The sequence below is a fragment of the Terrapene carolina genome, unplaced genomic scaffold (genome assembly GCF_002925995.2).
Source record: "Terrapene carolina triunguis isolate 2854851 unplaced genomic scaffold, T_m_triunguis-2.0 Scaffold141, whole genome shotgun sequence".
Classification (NCBI taxonomy): Eukaryota; Metazoa; Chordata; order Testudines; family Emydidae; genus Terrapene; species Terrapene triunguis.
This window is the reverse complement of record NW_020664492.1, coordinates 6956000-6974144: the sequence shown is the minus strand read 5'-3', so window position 1 is coordinate 6974144 and position 18145 is coordinate 6956000. Positions and strand designations below refer to the sequence as shown.

General features: G+C 40.5%; 1 protein-coding gene across 1 annotated transcript in view; it reads right to left on the bottom strand.

Annotated features, from left to right (window-relative positions):
* The window catches only part of LOC112117832 (beta-1,3-glucosyltransferase), a 130382-nt gene that overhangs the window by 11961 nt on the left and 100276 nt on the right, over positions 1-18145 (bottom strand). The window contains exons 6-8 of the mRNA XM_029911981.1: positions 14454-14585; positions 9418-9487; positions 757-870 (exon numbers count right to left, since the gene is read on the bottom strand). Coding sequence (XP_029767841.1) covers positions 757-870; positions 9418-9487; positions 14454-14585 — 316 coding nt within the window. The remainder of the gene's footprint in view (positions 1-756; positions 871-9417; positions 9488-14453; positions 14586-18145) is intronic.

Below are 18145 nucleotides of genomic sequence, written 5' to 3'. Positions count from 1 at the left end.
TTGAGAACCTCTATTTATCTATACTTTTTTTTTTAATCCATTAACATAATAAAAATGGATTTACAGCAAATGTTTCCAGTTCTATGCTATCCATTGAAGAGAAATACACCAAGTGAAGTGTGTGAAAGAAGGCAATAAAATGAGAATGAACAAACCACTGAAGCCATAGTATCGAAGGCTTTTTTCTGTTCAAGGGCACCTTAAATTATTACTTTAAACTACTATGTTACGTGCTCAGACAAAATACTGTTTGATTTTTCCATTTAGTTTCAACGTTTAAAAACACAGGCATACTAGATGTAGGCACATATTACTTTGAAACCATCTTGTAAGTGCTTCATGCTACAGCAACCAGTTGGCATCATATAAGGTCTTCTGTTATGAATGTATCACTCTGACACTGCTACTGCAACAACCTTAATATCAACAAGATTGATAGAATAGTGATGGCAGAAGGAAACATTTCAACAGACAGAAATTGTCCACTCAGGCATTTTTACTGTGCCCACGTCCATAGTAGCGAGGCACCAGATCATAAGCAAATGATTCTGTCCAAAGGAACTGTATTCTCCACCCATCTCTTGTTTTGTGTGATTAGTAAGAAGAATTTTTAGTTTATTTTTACTTCCAAAGGACTGTGCTACAAAAATGTAACACTTCAGCATAACTTACTATACACTGAATAGACATTTCACCTTGAAAACTTATCATACTCATACAATTAAATTTTCTGTAAAGATAATATTAGAAGCTTACCTCTTTCAGTATTAGGTACTCCTAAATCTATAGTAGGAATGGAGGTCTCTGCATAATCACTATAATATTCAACAAGGGTAGCCTCACCTTCCCAGGTCTGCTTTACAATCGGTACTGAAAAATAATTAGTCGTATTGAAACATAAGAATGGCCATACTAGGTCAGACCAATGGTCCACCTAGCTCAGTATCCTGTCTTCCAACAGTGGCCAATGCCAAGGTGCTTCAGAGCGAATGAACAGGCAATTATTGAGTGATTCGTGCCCTGTTGTACACTTGCAGCATCTGGCAGTCAGAGGCTAGCGACACTCACACCATGGGGTTGTATGCCTGACCTTCTTGCCTAATAGCCATTCATAGACCTATCCTCCAGGAACTTACCTAATACTTTTTTTAATCCAGTCATAATTTTGGCCTTCAGAACTTTCCCTGGCAATGAGTTCCACAGGTTTACTGTGCAGTGTGTGAAGAAGTATGTCCTTTTGTTTGTTTTAAACCTACTGACTATTAATTTCATTGGGTGACCACTTGTTCTTGTGCTATGTGAAGGAGAAAATAACACTTCCTTATTCACTTTTTCCACACCATTCATGATTTTATAGACCTCTATCATATTCTCTCCCCCTGCTTAGTTGTCTCTTTTCCAAGCTGAAAAGTCCCTGTCTTTTTAATTTCTCCTCAGAGGGAAGCTGTTCCATTCCCTTAATCATTTTTGTTGCCATTCTCTGTACCTTTTCCTATTCTAATATATCTTTTTGAGATGGGGCAACCAGAACTGCATGCAATATTCAAGGTGTGGGCATACCATAGATTTATATAGTGGCATTATGATATTTACTATCTTATTTTCTATCCCTTTGCTAATGGTTCCTAACATTGTTAGCTTTTTTCACTGCAATGCACATTGAGTGGATGTTTTCAGAGAATTATCCATGATAAACCGCCAAGATCTCTTTCTTGATTGGTAACAGCTAATTTAGAAACATAAGTAGCTACCGTTTATTTAAATGGCTGTACTGACCAAATTAAACCAGAGTGCTTTTCAGTGAGGCCAAAGGCAAAGTGGAAAAACACTGCTTGGAAAGTTTTAGTTACATACATTGCTTATGCTGCAGGAATAGCTCCACGTATAACAAATGGAATTATACTGAAAATTTGTAAAACTGAGTTCTCTCAAAACAGAGTTATTAACCAGGAATGTAAATAAAGAAATAAAAGAGATAACCTAATCGCGTCTTCCTAGACATTCCCTGATCTACTTACATATCTGGGGTTTCAAATGAGTAATTTTTCTAGGTATGATACAGATGATTTTTCATACCTGGCCCAAAGTTTCTTACAGCATCGCTGCTCTGTCCCCCTCTCTCTGGGAGAACAACACAGACAGGCAAAAGGGGAGTCTTGTTTCAATTTTAAAAAGTTCTAGCCTTCCCACTGGCTCTTTTGGCCAGGTGCCCACTCAATTCCTTTTACCTATGCATAGCAGCGAGACTTTTTAACCCTTTACAGGTAAAGCAAGTAGAGAACAGCGACTAAGAGGGATTTTATAGCTAACTGTCTGGCTGGGTGTCCATAAAAGGGAGCTACCTCCCCTCCCCTTCATTTATCATAAATGTTCAAAACAAAGATAAGAAATTGTTGCAAATCTCTGTCCTGATTATGTGCAGGGTTTGTGTAAAGAGTGTGAAATGTGTGTTTTACAAAATATGCCCCACCTACCAGGTACAGACCATTATAGGCATCACTTTGACTTTGAACACACGTCAAAGAAGATAGATAAGAAAGATGTATTAGATTTAAAGTAATGCAAAGAAATTGTGAAATCCTCTGTTTATTGAAAACATTCCAGAGGCGTTAGGTGCCTAACTTTGAGACAGCTGACCAGCTGCATTGTGGTGTCCGGGATTGCTTGACAGCATATTGGCCTTCCTTTCTGTATTACGCTGTTTGTTTTGTCTTTTACTCATAAATTGATTAAACCTATGTTATTTGACATCTCGTGTTATAATCTAAATCAAACCCATAACAGTTGGATGCCTGGTAGCTGATATATTCAGTGGCATGGTAATGAAAATGCTGCCTCTAAATAAGGCATCATGATCCTAACACTTATGCGGTTCTTTTCAGTACTACAGTAGTTAGAAGAGGCAGCTTTATAGTTCTGTGAAAGACAAGCCACAAGTGGTTGGGTGAGTTTTACATAAAAATAAAATTTCTCATAAAATATGAGTGTATTTTCATTCATACTGTATGAAGGATGTAATCCAACACCTTTGTACAAGATGTTTAAATAAATGCTGACCAGGCATATTCTTTACATCTGTGTTAGATTTTGTTTATAATGCTGTGGTAACAATTATTATAGTGGTGCGGGAGTGCCACTATAGTTAAGTTTGCATCATGACATCTATTTAAAGGTATACCTTTCTAACTCCTCTAAAATTGACATGCTTAGTCAGATTTTCTTTAAAATTTGGTGTGCCTCAGGAGGGTACAGGGTAGGGTTAATCATCTGGAGTCATTTGAGCCAGGGTTTCCAGAGATATAAGCCCTGACAAAATTAACATTTAAAAAAAATTGTAGATGTTTGGGGTTTTTTTGCCCAGAGCTAGAGATCAACTGATTAATGTGATGTGGATCAAATGGTCCAGGTCTGTTTAGTTTTATCCAAGATAGTGCATGACACCCACTACATCTTTGGTGGGACTCAAGTTGAGAACAGTATTTTAGGAAATTGTATATTTTAACACTGCTCATGTGACAATACAGTAAAACGGCCTGAGGGTTTCCATTCCTGCCATTTGAATGCTCAGAAGTTCAACTCTTGTAAGTGCTTTAAAATATGAATGGTTAATCAGATTGCTTTGTAATTTGGTGAGCCTCATGTGGGTGCAGGGCAGCATTAGTGATCCAAATTTGGGATCATTTGACCAAGGAATTCCTGAGTTACAACTTCTTCCCCCCAAAAAACCCCCACATGGTTTCCTTCTGCTGGTACTGTTAAACTAAGAGGTATTAATGACTGGATGAATAAACAGTCCCCTGGCTGGCTGTGAATTCATCCTTCAGTGAATGCATCTATTCTAACCTATGACAAAAAGGAATTTTGAACTGAATGGGGGAAGGTTTCTACAATTTGTGAGTAATGGGTGGCAATTTTATTTTGGGGGGAATGTAATCCAAGTAATTTTTGGGAAAAAAATAGACATGTGAATGTTTCCTGGAAGGGGAGGGATAGTAGAAGGTGGGGGAATGGGGAAAATAGGAGTAGAGGGGTTTGGGGCTTCAGTGAGGGAAAGCAAGAGGTTTGGCATACCCCAGCTCTGCCAGTGTACCTCAACCCCCCTGTGCGCCTCCAGCTCTGCCAATGCACCCCAAGCCCCTGCAGCCTCAACAGTGCCAGTACACCCCAAGTCCCTTACTCCAACCTTTCTGCACCCCACACTTCTGCCAGTACACCCCAACAGTGCAAGAAAACTATTAATAATTGTTGGAAGAACATTAATTGCGAAACTGGATGGTTCATGGCTGACCAGAAAATGTGAACTGTGTGGCATAGAAATATTACAATATGACAGCTCAGTGGATTCTTCATAAAGAAAGATCGTACTTGATTTGGATGTTTGCTTTCCTGTACTATGCACTATTCACATAAGTAGTTACAAGAGTCATTTATTCTTGCCTGAATAATAATCAATTTAAGGATTAAGGTGAACAAAAAGATAACTGTTGTTTAAGAATGGTGAGAACTGATGAACAAAACTTTAAGATCTGTAGAAGATATGATTCCACGGCAGTAACATTCTGCTCTAGAAGATACTGTTTTAAAAAATATTTTGGAGCACTTCTTTAAATGTGTTTTTATTTTTTTGCAAATTGCAGCAAACCCCCAAAAGTAAATATACGCAAAATATTATGTCAATACAATATTAAGGTTGAGATTTGAATTGCACTGAACACAGGAAGTTCCCATCACCTTAAGTCTGCCTCCTTGTACATAACATATTTCAAAGCGACTTTCACTACTTGATCACTCCACATTGCATAATGTTGCATTATATCGCAATGAAAACAAAGGAAATGTACTTTATTCTAACTATAAATGCACATCTTTACCAAAAGTTCTTAAGCAGATTTGTAATATTGCCCTTTGGATGATATCTATGGCAACTCAACTGTGTGCTCCTGGTTTATATTTGAATTGCACCTCTTTCTAAAACCTTGGATGCATATTTTATTCTTTTAATGTGATCATAAAAGGCATACATGCAAGAGGGAGAGTTAAAGTTGTGGTAAATTCTTAATTTTAAATGCCCTCACTTACATGTAATTAAATTTGCAGCCTTAATGTTGCATTAATGTAGCTTTTGGCATATAATAAAAAAATGACTTACTGGGAAAAAGGAGCTTTCTGAAGCTGGCATCCATTAATCTTTCACATTCTTGGGCGACATTATCCTTCATTGTGGAACACTGGAAGCTGTGAGGAAAGTTCAAGAATTTTCCTCCGTCTTCAACATGTGTTCCTTGAAGGATGTTTATACCGTGCATTCATGTCCTCCAGCCTTTAAAGCCTTCGATTCTTTTTTTTTTAGCTCTAATATAGTAGCTTTTTTTTTTTTAAATCATCAGTGAGGTGGGAAAGTAAACATGGATGCAGTTCTTCAGTCAACTCCATTTACAGTATATGATAGTCGATTTCCTTTTGCCAAAAGGTATATGTTACAGATAACCAATCTCTAGGAGACCAGAAGCATGCCTTGATTAAGTAGAACACAAAGTCTTAAAAAATAAACTAAATAAAATAGATTTTATTCTGAAAAAATAGGGCATAAAGCCTTGATACATAAGTAAGAGCAGAGCATGGCTAAGTTGAACAGTGTCTTCTTGCACAGAGACCAAATCATGGCTGAGATTTCAAGTGACACAACATTTGATTTTATCCTTAGCCATCATTTGTAATCACCACCAAAACCACTAGTAATAAATATACTATTTTTAAAATTTATGAATAAAACAAGTGTAATAGTTTCACCCTAGATGCTCGTGGGATCCTTGTCCACATAAGAAAACAATTATACTATTCAGAATGTTTAGGAATCTCTTCTCACGAGAGCATCCAGGACTAGAACAGAATGAGTGGTAGATAGGTAACAGAGAGGGAACGCTGTCATCCACTGGTTAAAGCACTGGACTTGGAAGTCAGGAGATACGGGTTTTACTCCCTGGTTTCCCTATTGCTAAGGGTTATGTCTACACTAAAGCATTGAAGGCTTGCCACATGTTGTTTCTCAGGCCCCTCTACCATCCATACTCAAAGCCGTTAAACACACGTCTAGGCATGTGTTGAACCTCTGCTGGCATCCTCAGCTAGGAAGTATGTTGAAAAGCCCACATTGAGCTGTGAGTCACACCACTACCCACTCACTTTGGACGGTGGAGGTAGCAACTGCACAGGTACCGGGGCTTCTGTTTCGATAGACCACCAATGTCATTCCTACAATTTCATGTACTTTTATCTTCTGTGTCCCTTTACTTAATCACTTCCTATTCACCCCTTATCCACCAGAAGCTACCTGCCATTTATATACCCTTGCTCAGCGTTTAATGCAGCCTGGTCCAGTTTCTATGCAGCTCAACCCAGCTCTGCCGAACAGCAAAATGCCCACCCACCCAGTGTGCTGCTAGCCTGCCAGAAGAGCAAACCAGAGGTTTTAGTTAACTTCTGGTGTGAGTAAAGACAATCTCAAAGCAGGTGGTGGAGCTGGCATGCACCAGACTGGCGTGCAATGCAGGGAGTGCATCAAGTACTGAAAACCCTCTACCACAAGACTAAGAATGGCGATGGCAAGTCTGACAACTGCCCCTCTACAAGCCCCTTCTACAAGGAGTTTGACTGGGTCCTTACTACCACCCTTAGCAGAGAAGCCACTGTCCTCCACAACGTATTTCTGAACATGCATGGTCTTGTGATCAGACTGGAAGACAGTGGGGATGGCACCAGAGAAGACCATGGTGGAGCAGGGATTAGAGTCCCAGGAACAGACTGTGGAGCTGGAAACCCAGCCATATCACCCTAAACTATTAAAATAATTTGTGCTCAAATGGTAAATATTGAATAATGGGTGCTCCCTTCACCACTTCTGTCCTTTCTTCATATAATATGAATTGCACTTCACAGTTCCCTCTTATTCAACCCCCCATTATGGTCTTCTCAAAGAATAATTCACCATGCATAACTTTTGTGCCCCTGTCTTAATTCCTGGGAGGTCAACCTCATACAGTAAGAAAAGAAGAGAAAGACTAACTGGGAGAAAATCTAGTATCTAAAATTTAAACTCTTCTTTTTAATAAATATACTGTTTTACTATAGAATACATGCCTACAGTAACAATTACTATAGTCACATAATGTTTTCTGATAGAATAACAAATTAGCAACATCAATAAACTTTACCTAACACACAAGGTGTGAGGCACACAGACTTGCATTAAAAAACCTGAACCCCAAAATTGTGATTTTAGGAGCAAAAGACTTTTTTACTCTGACTGAGTTGAAGTCCAATCTTTCACACAGATTGTGTGTGTCAACAAGATACTATTCGAAAGTTGAGGGGCTGAGAACCAAAATATAAAGGTTAAGTTATAAGAATGTCTGTAAACAGAAACCATCCCCCTCATGGCTGAGTAAATGTATGATTGGTGTATTCCTATGATTTTATTTCCAACTTTTTAAAAATTATTTTTGAGTCAGGGCTTTTTAGGATAGTCGAATAATGCCTGTAGACTGACCTTTGACCTCAAATGTTTCAAAATACACCTAAACTTGCTGACCAAGTCACTGAGTATATTTTGGATCTATGGACTTTCCTGAACTTGAAATTACTAGAATGGGGAGGCACTTTGTTTGCATAAAGGTGACCTAACCTGCCCCTACTAGGTAATGCCAATGGCCTCAGAACAGGAGAGAAGCTCCTGAGAGGAGTTCCAAAGTGGGGGCGGGGGGGGGGGAAGAGGAGGGAACAGGGGGGAGGGGGAGGGGGAGGGCAGGACCAGCCAAACCACCAGCTTCAAAAACTGAACATTAGGAAGACGACCTGCTTCTGGCTTCTGGCTTGTTTGCCTGCAATGGCTGCTAGCATCTGGCTACAGAATGCCTAACTAAGAGGCTTGTGCTTCCTCCATTGTCCCAGCAAGCCCACCAATGGGTAGGAGTCCAGCAACATGCAACATTTAAGATTCAGCATCTTCAAGCAAGTAACCTCTAGGCAGCCAGCAAATGTGTCAACATTAAACATCAAAGCCAGTAGGACCAATGGCTAATCTTTTCAACCATGTACCAGATTCTTGAGGCTGAATGAAACCACAAGAATTGTGACAACCATCCTGCATAAGTATCCGTCTTTTTGGTTTTGTTTTCTTTTCTCATATTTTTTATTACCAGAAGGATGTATCTACCATAGAATTCTTGCACTTGTTTTTAACTCCAGCAGATGGCTGGTAGCGCATGTAAGTGTACAGAAGTGTGTGGATAGAACCCATAGAACCTATTTAAAAACAACCCCTACAGAGCTGTTCCTCAAATACCTGAGACAGCCCTCGGTTAAACAACTTTGTCGTCTAAAAGATCTCACATACATATATTTCATGGGTTAGGAGTTGTATGTTTAATCCTGACAAATCATGTTATTTACACCTAAATTTGTCACTCACATATTAAATTAAATAGCTGTGTCATCCTGAATTGTACTGGACTGTTTCATGCAACCCTATGTTGGGGGTAGAAAATACTGGCTATTACCTAACAACTAATAATTTAGGCAGGCTACCTTAATTAGCTTCAACCTGAAAGTGGTTTGATCCTCCCTGTATTAGCTATTTGGCTGGAACCTAAATAGATCATCTAGTAATGAGCTTGATAAAACCCTGTTATTTGGGGGGGTGGGGGGCAGATAGCTAACCAAGATTGCTGCTTCCCAAGTTATTACATAGAGTTTATTTGGAATCGTTGGTTTATTTGAATGAAGTTTTTTTATAAGACACTCTTGTATACAAACAAAATATATTTTTACTTAATCTGAAGCCATTAATATGAAAGGAAGAAGGTAGTTTGGATAAGAATGCAAGATAATTCATGTTAGGTAATTTTTTCCAAGTAGTTATTATTTTTCACAGAATGATGATAATTTTAACCTAAATATAGTAACATGAAGTAGAAACAGTTTGGATAAGAATGCAACACTATGTAATTCTTTCCTCAGCAAATAGTTAAGTTTCCATATAGCCACAATAATTTATAATGATGGCATTCTAAATGTTCCCTGAATACCAACAGTGTGAAGGCTCCCTGACATTCAGGGAGAAATAAGAGAGTACAGTGCATTTGTTTGGGCCACTTGGGATTGAAGGAATACTTTTAAACTTGGCATTTTTAAGTCATGAAAAAGTTGAGCGGATTATAAATGGATTAAGGTGGGTCAATTTGGGGGATCTTGTTAAATTCTGAAAACTGGAACTATTCAGCTTTTATATTTCTCTGGAGATTTCACAAACATTTAGTTATAAGAACTACAAACAATTATCCTACTATATTAGCTTGTTCATTAACTATTAAGTTAATTTCATTAACATACAGCTTCAGTCTTGAAAAATTGAGAACTTACTTCTGTCTCTGTGAAATTTTCGGCATGTTTTTACAGCAACAAAGATATCCTCTTTCTTCACTGGATCTCCCTATAAGGAAATGGAAAAATGAATGTTGTAATTGCAGGCACTGCTTTTAACTTTACATTGTGTACACATGTATGTTTTGGAAATAAAACAGAAAATACCTTTGCATTGTATAGTGTATGAAGCAGCATAGTGTACAGTGCTAAGTAGTACAGTTCAAAATACATTTTCTATCTGTCAAGATATGGCACCAGTATTTTCAAATGACTGAAATAACATTGTCCAATGATTGTTTTCAAATGTAGTATTATAGTTGGAGCCAGAAATACAAATCATTAAGAAAGAAAATGAATAGAAGGACTTCATGTACTAACACTGATACAAAGATGACCAAACAAGTGACATTTTAACAAAATAATTGTTGTAATATAGGATGCAGAAACTGCAGGATGTTGGGAAGCAGAAATTTGAAAAGGATTACAATCAGAAAAAACTGTTTTGGTGTAAGCAATATTCATAAAGTTATGCTGCATTCATTGACACAGAGACAATAATTAACACATTTTTATAGTTATTGGTGTGCAAAGCACTTTAAAGCACACCGTCTCCAAGAATTTAAAATCTAAATTAGACAAACACTGACAAAGAACAGTACAAGAAAAGCCATAAAAATATTGCTTTCGTACATTTTTTTCTTTGTTATGATATTTTGTTTTAGGTGCTTTGGAATTTTTCACTATTTGTATTTGTTTTTAAATGATCACATGCCAGAGGGAAAGAAGAAATCACTGAAGTGGAGATTTGTGGTGAAAAGCTATCTGAAAGTAATGAGTTCTGAGGTGGAAGTCAAGATTTTATCTCACCAGCCATTAAATAATATGGTAGTACGATCGTTTTCTTTTCCACGGAGTATTTTAATTTAAAAATGCCTTACTAATACTACTTTGTAATTGTACAGCACCTTTGTACTGAGAGAATCCAAGTGCTTTATATAGAAAATTGATTACTATTGACTCTATTTTCCAGACAGTGAAACTAAGGGACAGAGAGGTTAAAGGACTTGCCCAAAGTCTCACAGTGAGCCAAGAGAGGTGCTGGGTAAAGTAAGACTGGTCTTCAGACTCCTGTTGTTCTGCTCAAACAGACAGGGTGAGAACATCACCCAGCTCCAGCCCCTTTATATTGGTAGAAGGGCCAGAGCAATGTAAAGGATCCCTAAATGCACTGGATATGCTTGGGAGAGGATTCTTCCAACACACGAACTGTGGAAGATAGACATAAAGCTGCCTTGCAAGGACTACCACAAAAGTATTGGCATAGGGGGCATGCTAGGCTGGGGAGCATTGAGGGCTGCAGCCTATAGGACAGCTATAGGAAGCTGCCATTACATAGACAGGCCTTAGGATTCTGGAGGTCACAAAGATGGTTTAATGCCACATTAGGCCCCCCCTTACCATGGGATGCAAGCTCTGTGCAATCTTCCCAGAGTAGGACAGTCCTCAAGGACCACATTTTATCACAGGGGTAGGCAAACTTTTTGGGCCGAGGGCCACATCTGGGTGGGGAAATTGTATGCAGGGCCGGGACAGGGGGTTGGGGTGCGGGGTGTAGGAGGGGGTGCGGTGTGCAGAAAGGGGCTCAGAACTAGGGATTGGGGCAGAGAAGGGGTGCTGGGTGTATGAGGGGGCTCGGGGAAGGGGGTTGGGGTGCAGGAGGGGGCTCAGGGCAGGGGTGCAGGAGGGGTGCGGACTGCAGGAGGGGGCTCAGGGCAGGGGGTTGGGGTGCACAGGGGTGCAGGGAGCAGCAGGGAGCTCAGGGCAGGGGGTTGGGGTGCAGGAGAGGTGCGGGGTGTATGAGGGGGCTCAGGGCAGGGAGTTGGGGTGCAGGAGGGGTGTGGCAGGGGGCTCAGGGCAGGGGTGCAGGAGGGGTGCGAGATGCAAGCAGGGGGCTTAGGGCAGGGAGTTGGGGGACAGGGTGCAGGAGGGGTTTGGGCTCCGGCCTGGCACCATTTATCTAAAGCGGCTCTGGGGTGGCAGCGGTGCGCACCGGGGCCAGGGCAGGCTCCCTGCCTGCCTGCCCTGTCCCCGACCCTGCGCTGCTCCAGGAAGCGCTGCGGCCCCTGGAGAAGGTGGGGGAGAGGTGGAAGGCTCCACGTGCACTGCCCTTGCTGCGCCTCCAGGTACCTCCCCCGAAGATCCCATTGGCCGTGGTTCCCCGTTGCTAGCCAATGGGAGCTGCGGGGGGTGGGGCCTGGAGGCAAGGGCAACGCAAGGAGCCCTCTGCTCCCTCGCCCCCCTCCCCGCCTGGGGGTTGCAGGGACATGGTGCCGGCCGCTTCTGAGAGCAGCGCGGGGCCCACAGCGCCATGGGGGGCAATCCCGCAGGCCGGATTCAAAGCCCGGGCAGGCCATAGTTTGCCCACCCCTGGTTTATCACCTCTGAACTGCCATAGAGATTATTGTTGAGATGCAAAGCACTGCTTCCCTCAAGCACTCCCAAACTAAGAAATGATAAACTTGGTGTGACAGCCCCCGCCCCCGGGTGCAACCTGGAACTGGGGTACCACTGAGCCTCTGACATACCAACCTGGGCCCCCTCTCACACTGTGAGAGCTGTGACAAGCTGCAGATCGCTCCCGGTCCTCCACTCACACAAACCTTTACACAGGCAGGGACACACCCAGCTGCAGTTACATAGAGGCTTCTCCCCCAACTCCACAGCCTAGGAGCTCAGAGCTGTACTGTGTTGTCCTGGTCAAAAGCCTGACCTGTAAGTTTATTTCCCAGTCCACCCCTGCCTCAATGTGGACAGGACAATGCACCAGTTTTTGTTCCTGAGCATATTCCCTAAGCACTTCTAGCAAAACACACTGTTTTAGATAAAAAAGATAAAACAAATTTATTAACTGCAGAAAGATAGATTTTAATTGATTATACGTAGAGAGCGTACAGATCAAAGCAGATTACCTAAGAAATAAACAGAAATGCAATCTAGGCCTTATAAATTAGATAGGATTTGAATCAAGCGGTGTCTCACCCTGCTAGCTAGTACAAGCAAGTTACAGCTTTTGTATACACAGGCTGGAATTCTCTCCCACCTGGGCCCCTCTTCCCCAGGTCCCCAGTCTTTGTTCCTAAGGTGTTTCCAGGTGTTGTGCTGTAAAGGGAGTGAGGCCAAGTGATGTCACTTCCCCCTTTTATATCTTCTTCCAGCTTGCTGGAAAGATCTTTTGCTCTGACATGAGTCAAACAGTCTCCCTTGGCTATGTGCTATCTCTGAGAGGTTTCCATTGTACACAGTTCCTGGGGTAATCCTTGTGAGTGCATTCTCCTCCATGGGCCACCAATGCTGTTTGGCCTTTTATTTGTTGTATGTGAAAGGCTGCTTGTGGGTGTTCCCAACCTCACAACATGTTTCAGTGGCACATATATAGCAAAACTTCATAACTTCATATACAATGATAGCACATACAACTTAATGTTCAGATTAAGACTTTTAAAATGATACCTTACAAGGCATACTTTGTACAAAACATATAATTATATCACCATGGTGAATATGGGGTGCAGAGTATCACTTTGGGGCAGAGAGTGTCACACTTGGTTTTCTCTCACAGCAGTTTCTTCTAGCTCTATCATCTTTTGCTATACATGCTAAATGCTTGACAAAAAGCTTACAATCTAACCAGATGACTAACAAATTAAGAATGGGGGAAGGGATAGATCAGGGAAGTTCATGTGTGTGTCTTCTTAGCTCCAAGATTTTTTTTTTTCTAGGTTTGCTATTATCCGCTTAGCTCACATTTCTTGTGGGGAACACAAGGGTTTGTAATCCTACCTTAGTGCACTACATTCAAATTAATACCCCCACTACCTAATTCTTATATAATGATCTTCTTCCGTAGATCTCTAAGTGCTTTACAAAGGATGTAAGTATCGTTATTCCCATTTACAGACAGGGAAACAGTGGCACAGCAAGTGAAGTGACTTGCCCAAGGCCACTCTGCAGGCCAGTAGCAGAGCTGAGAATACAACCCAGGACTCCTCAGAACATGGTGCACTGCTCTAGCCACTGACCCACACTGATAGTTCTAAGGATTCTAAAAAGAAAACTGAAAACATATCACTTACCATGGCAGAACACCAATAAGTTATAATAAACTATTCAACATAGTTAAATGGGCTAGGTAAAAGGAGTAGAATTACACCTCTACTCCGATATAACGTGACCCGATATAACATGAATTTGGATATAACACGGTAAAGCAGTGCTCCGGGGGGGCGGGGCTGCGCACTCCGGCGGATCAAAGCAAGTTCGATATAATGCGGTTTCACCTATAACACGGTAAGATTTTTTGGCTCCCGAGGACAGTGTTATATCAGGGATATAACAGCATTGACATCACTTTACATTTAAAGAAAAAAGGTCACAAGGCCACAGAATTAAATAGTGCATGCAATACTTTAATCAAATAGCTTCTAGATAAATAAAAATGAGGACAGGTAATAATCTTACTAGGTCTTGTGTTTTCAATTCGTATTGAAGGGTACATGATATGGAACTATCTAGTTAACAGAGAGGAAGAACAATCCAGTGGTTAGAGCGTTAGTGTGGGATCTGGAAGACCGGGGTCTAACAGACTTCCTGTGTGATGTTGGGCAAGTCACTTAACATCTCTCTGCCTCACTTTTCCATTCATAAAATGGGTAAAATAGCACTTCCCCTGCTCACAGGGATGTTGTGAGGCAAAATACATTAAAGATTGTGAAGTGCTCAGATACTCTGGTAATGGGGGAACATGAGTGCCTTAGATAGATCAATCATGTCTATCAGGAAATACAATGTGTAATAGAGGTCTGAGTGTGTAAGAGACAGTAGGAGAATGGTACTCCAAATGTTATATTTTCCCCCCTTAATTTGGTAAAAATATTTTCTCCAGGTCCCTGAGATTTTTTGTAAGTAAAGTTTCAGCCTTTGTAATAACAATGCTCTCTCTAGCAAGTAAGTATAATTTAAAATATGATACTTACGCAAACTGGTAGGAAGTTACTGAACATTGTGGCACAGTGAACAGCCTTATATGAGTTCAAGTCATCCGTACAAAACTCAGGCACTGGAGTAAGATGTGGTCCATTGCCTTTCTGCCAAATATATAATGCAATCTATCAAAATATACAACATAAGTAGTAATGAGTAGTGGAATTGAACAACAATTTTCATAATATACCCAGAAATCATTGTTATAAAGCAAATTAATAAAACATTACAGAAGAAACAGAGAAATAAAGAGGATTCTGTAGAGACTGTGTATATGAATTAACTCATTTATTTAACTTTGCATTTTGATTTTAAAATCAAAGCACAATTTTCACTTAAAAATATTCTCTGCCATAACTTGACATTTTTAAAAATAGCTCCAGGCACTCCAAATTGCCAAAACAAGTGTAAATATATAAGAAAAAAAAGCCAGGGTACAGGAGAAAGGAAGGGGACTGAATACATTTATCTGCACCTACTCTTAAATATAAGATAAACTTTATTTTTTGTGTTGTTCTTTGCAATTAATTTTGGTGATATGGAATGCTTAATTCTGTTTGTTTTAATGTCAACAATAAATAGATTTTAAAAAGACCTGTTCTCTGATGATAATTTAAAATACTCAAAAATGAACACTAAACAACCACGGAAGTATTGAAAGATCCTTTTGTCTATTGTAAACTGAAAGATTACCAGAATGCTAGCAAACGTCGTTAAAGAAAGAAAAAGAAATACGAGGACAAAGTCTGAAGTAAAGACAAAGGTTCATCTTGTCTCCATCTATCTTGAATTAATTATACTCCATCTTGTAAATTATTATATGTGGAGCTGTTAGCACCACCTCTAGTTAAGGTTACTTGACATTTCCCATTTTAAGTCCCTGTTAACTTCAACTAACTGAGATGAAACTTTTTATGCTGGATGTCTGCATCAGGCTGATTCCTTCCCTCCCTCCTTTTTGAAAGTTTCAGCTAAAATGTTTCAGAGAACAAAAGGAGGGGGAAACATGTTCTGTTATAATTTAAAAAATTCTTTCCAATTCTTTCTTTGCTCACATGCTCACAGTATAACTGATTGCCATATGTGCGGTCAGGAAGGAATTTCCCCCGAGATCAGATTAACAGTGACCTTGTAGGGTTTTCACCTTTCTCTGCAGCATGTGGGTGCATGTCACTTGTCAGGATTATCTGGGTCTCTCTCACTTACTCATTTCCCTGCCATTACGGGGGCCTCGGGTACTGTGCCCCTCAGTCCCTCTTATTCTCTGCCTGTGGCACATAGTCTCCTGTAGGCTGTAATACTTTGGTCTAGTTTCAGTTGTTGTCAGTTGTGAGGGTGATGTTGGTGTCCTGAAATACACAGGAGGTCAGACTAAATCAGGGGTCTCAAAGTCCCATGGGCCATCGGCGGTCCGAGAACCTCCCCACTGCAGCCTGTGGAGGAGAGACGCATGCAGCCATGCTGCTGGCAATGTCTGCTGCAGGCGCCGCCCCCCTATTGGCTGGGGGAGAGGGATAGAGATACCATCATTCGTTGCCGGGCAGAGTCAGCCATGGCGGCAGCATCATTAGTTGCCAGGCAGAGTCAGCCATGGAGGTAGCATCACTTTTTTCCACAATGAATATAAACAAGTCAAAATACCAAACACAACTATCTGATGCACACCTTGCTGCAATCCTGAAGGTTTCAATTGCTCAGTCACTGAGGCCAAACATCAACAAACTGACAGAACTGAAGCATTGCCAGGTGTGTGGCAAACACTAAAAACTCTCTGGCAGGCAAAGGATTGTATAAAGTTGTATGACAGTTTTATTATTTCTGAGAAATTTGAAATAAAAAATACAATATAAATGTTTTCTTTTCTGAACACCATCTTCAGTGACATTATTGGCCTGCTGGGAGGATTGGAGGACTGGCACTAGCCCAAGGTAAATTGAGTTTGAGACCCCTGGACTAGATGATCTGATGATCCCTTCTGGCCTTAAACTCTGACTCTGAACTACTTCATTGAGAAGCTCCAGCAACTCCATGTTTTGAAGCAGGGACTTGATTTTGGCAGGAGGGTTGCTCTGATGTCTTTGGCCATTCCCATGAAAAGTCTCACAAATTTGGCCAAGTTATAAAACCTAAAAAACAAAACAAACAAACAAACAAAAAACCCACAACAACCCTCAGTTTGCATATACTCAGTGGAGACTTTTGACAGCTAAATTCTCCTAATATACTATCTGCACTGAATAATGCTCTATCCTGGGAATGCAGGGGGATAGCAGAATTTTCCCTGCAAATACTCCTCCTGACATCTGGGGGGGTTGTAAGCAGCAAGTCACTTAAACCAACATATTCATTGCTGGTCACTAAAAGTGTGTTCTTCAGATTTGTAGAATTGGTGAGCACTCAACTCCAACTGAAGTTGGCTGGAAGCTTGCTTTGAACATATGAAGTGCTATAAAAAGGCTAAGTACACTGAAAAATAAGGACCTAGGTTTCTCAAGTTGGGCTCCAAAAATTAGTGAGCACTTGGACCTTAATCTCACTGTGCCTCAGTTCCCCAGATGTAAAATTGGGATAATAATTCTAATGGGGACAATATCACCTAATCTCACAGAAATGTTGTGAAAACAAACTCTTTAACGTTTGTGACACACTCAGATATTATGGTGAGAGCGCCACAGAAACACCCAGGAGAAAATCAATAATTTTGTATTCAGCACAGCATAGGCTAAGTGTGCATTAAATAAAGCGTGGGGCTCCACTGAATGTGGAGGATAAAACAGAGTTCTAAGATTCACACTGAAAATGAAAGGTATTTTATGGAATGCCATTCTAAAAGGCCTTCTTGCAGAAAACCATAAATGAACACAGTATGTGTGCTTAATGACAAAAAAAGTCATATATTTGTAAGACAGACTGTGTTCCATCTGGAAAGCCACAGCAGAGTAGTGAATGTAGACAATATTAGGAAGAAGACTAATGAATGGGCAGCAGCTAGACCTAATAGACACAAAGGTGAAATAAAAGCACTTAAGGCAAATGATGTCACTTGGATTCTATCTTACTGAAGGTACATGAGCATAATACAATTCCTTTCCCCCTCAACAACGATAAAGCAAAATAGAAGAACGTGGTAATCACTCTTCTGTCACATCTCCCTTATATCTCCAGCTTTTCCAGTCTTCACTGAAATCTAAATGTATTGGGATTAAGGAATGAGGGGATTCATGAGGGCAGGATTGTAAACTAAGATCATATATTTAACATCTTCATAATTTAGACTCTATAATACCAACATTAAAGATATTAGATTGTATCCTTTGATTTATTGGCAGCCAGTGTAATTTATGGAGGATGTGTGTAACCACCCCTTTAACTTCTATTTGAAGAAGCAAGCGAGCGTTTGCCATTTCAATTGTTACAGCCTTGGGGTCAATTAGTGTGTGTTACAGTAACCTAGTGTGGGTGTGGCAAAGCAGGATGGCCCCAGGAAGGTCTGCATCAGAGAGAAATAGAGGGACTTTCTGGATAAACCAGAAATGGTGGTAATGACTCTTGACCACTATCCAAATATAAACTTCCTTTCTCAGAAAACAGTGATGGATTTCCATTCCCCCCCCCCCCCCCCCACACTTCCACAAGCTCCCAAATCTATTTGACTAGCATTAGCTGTACTGCCTGAATAATACAC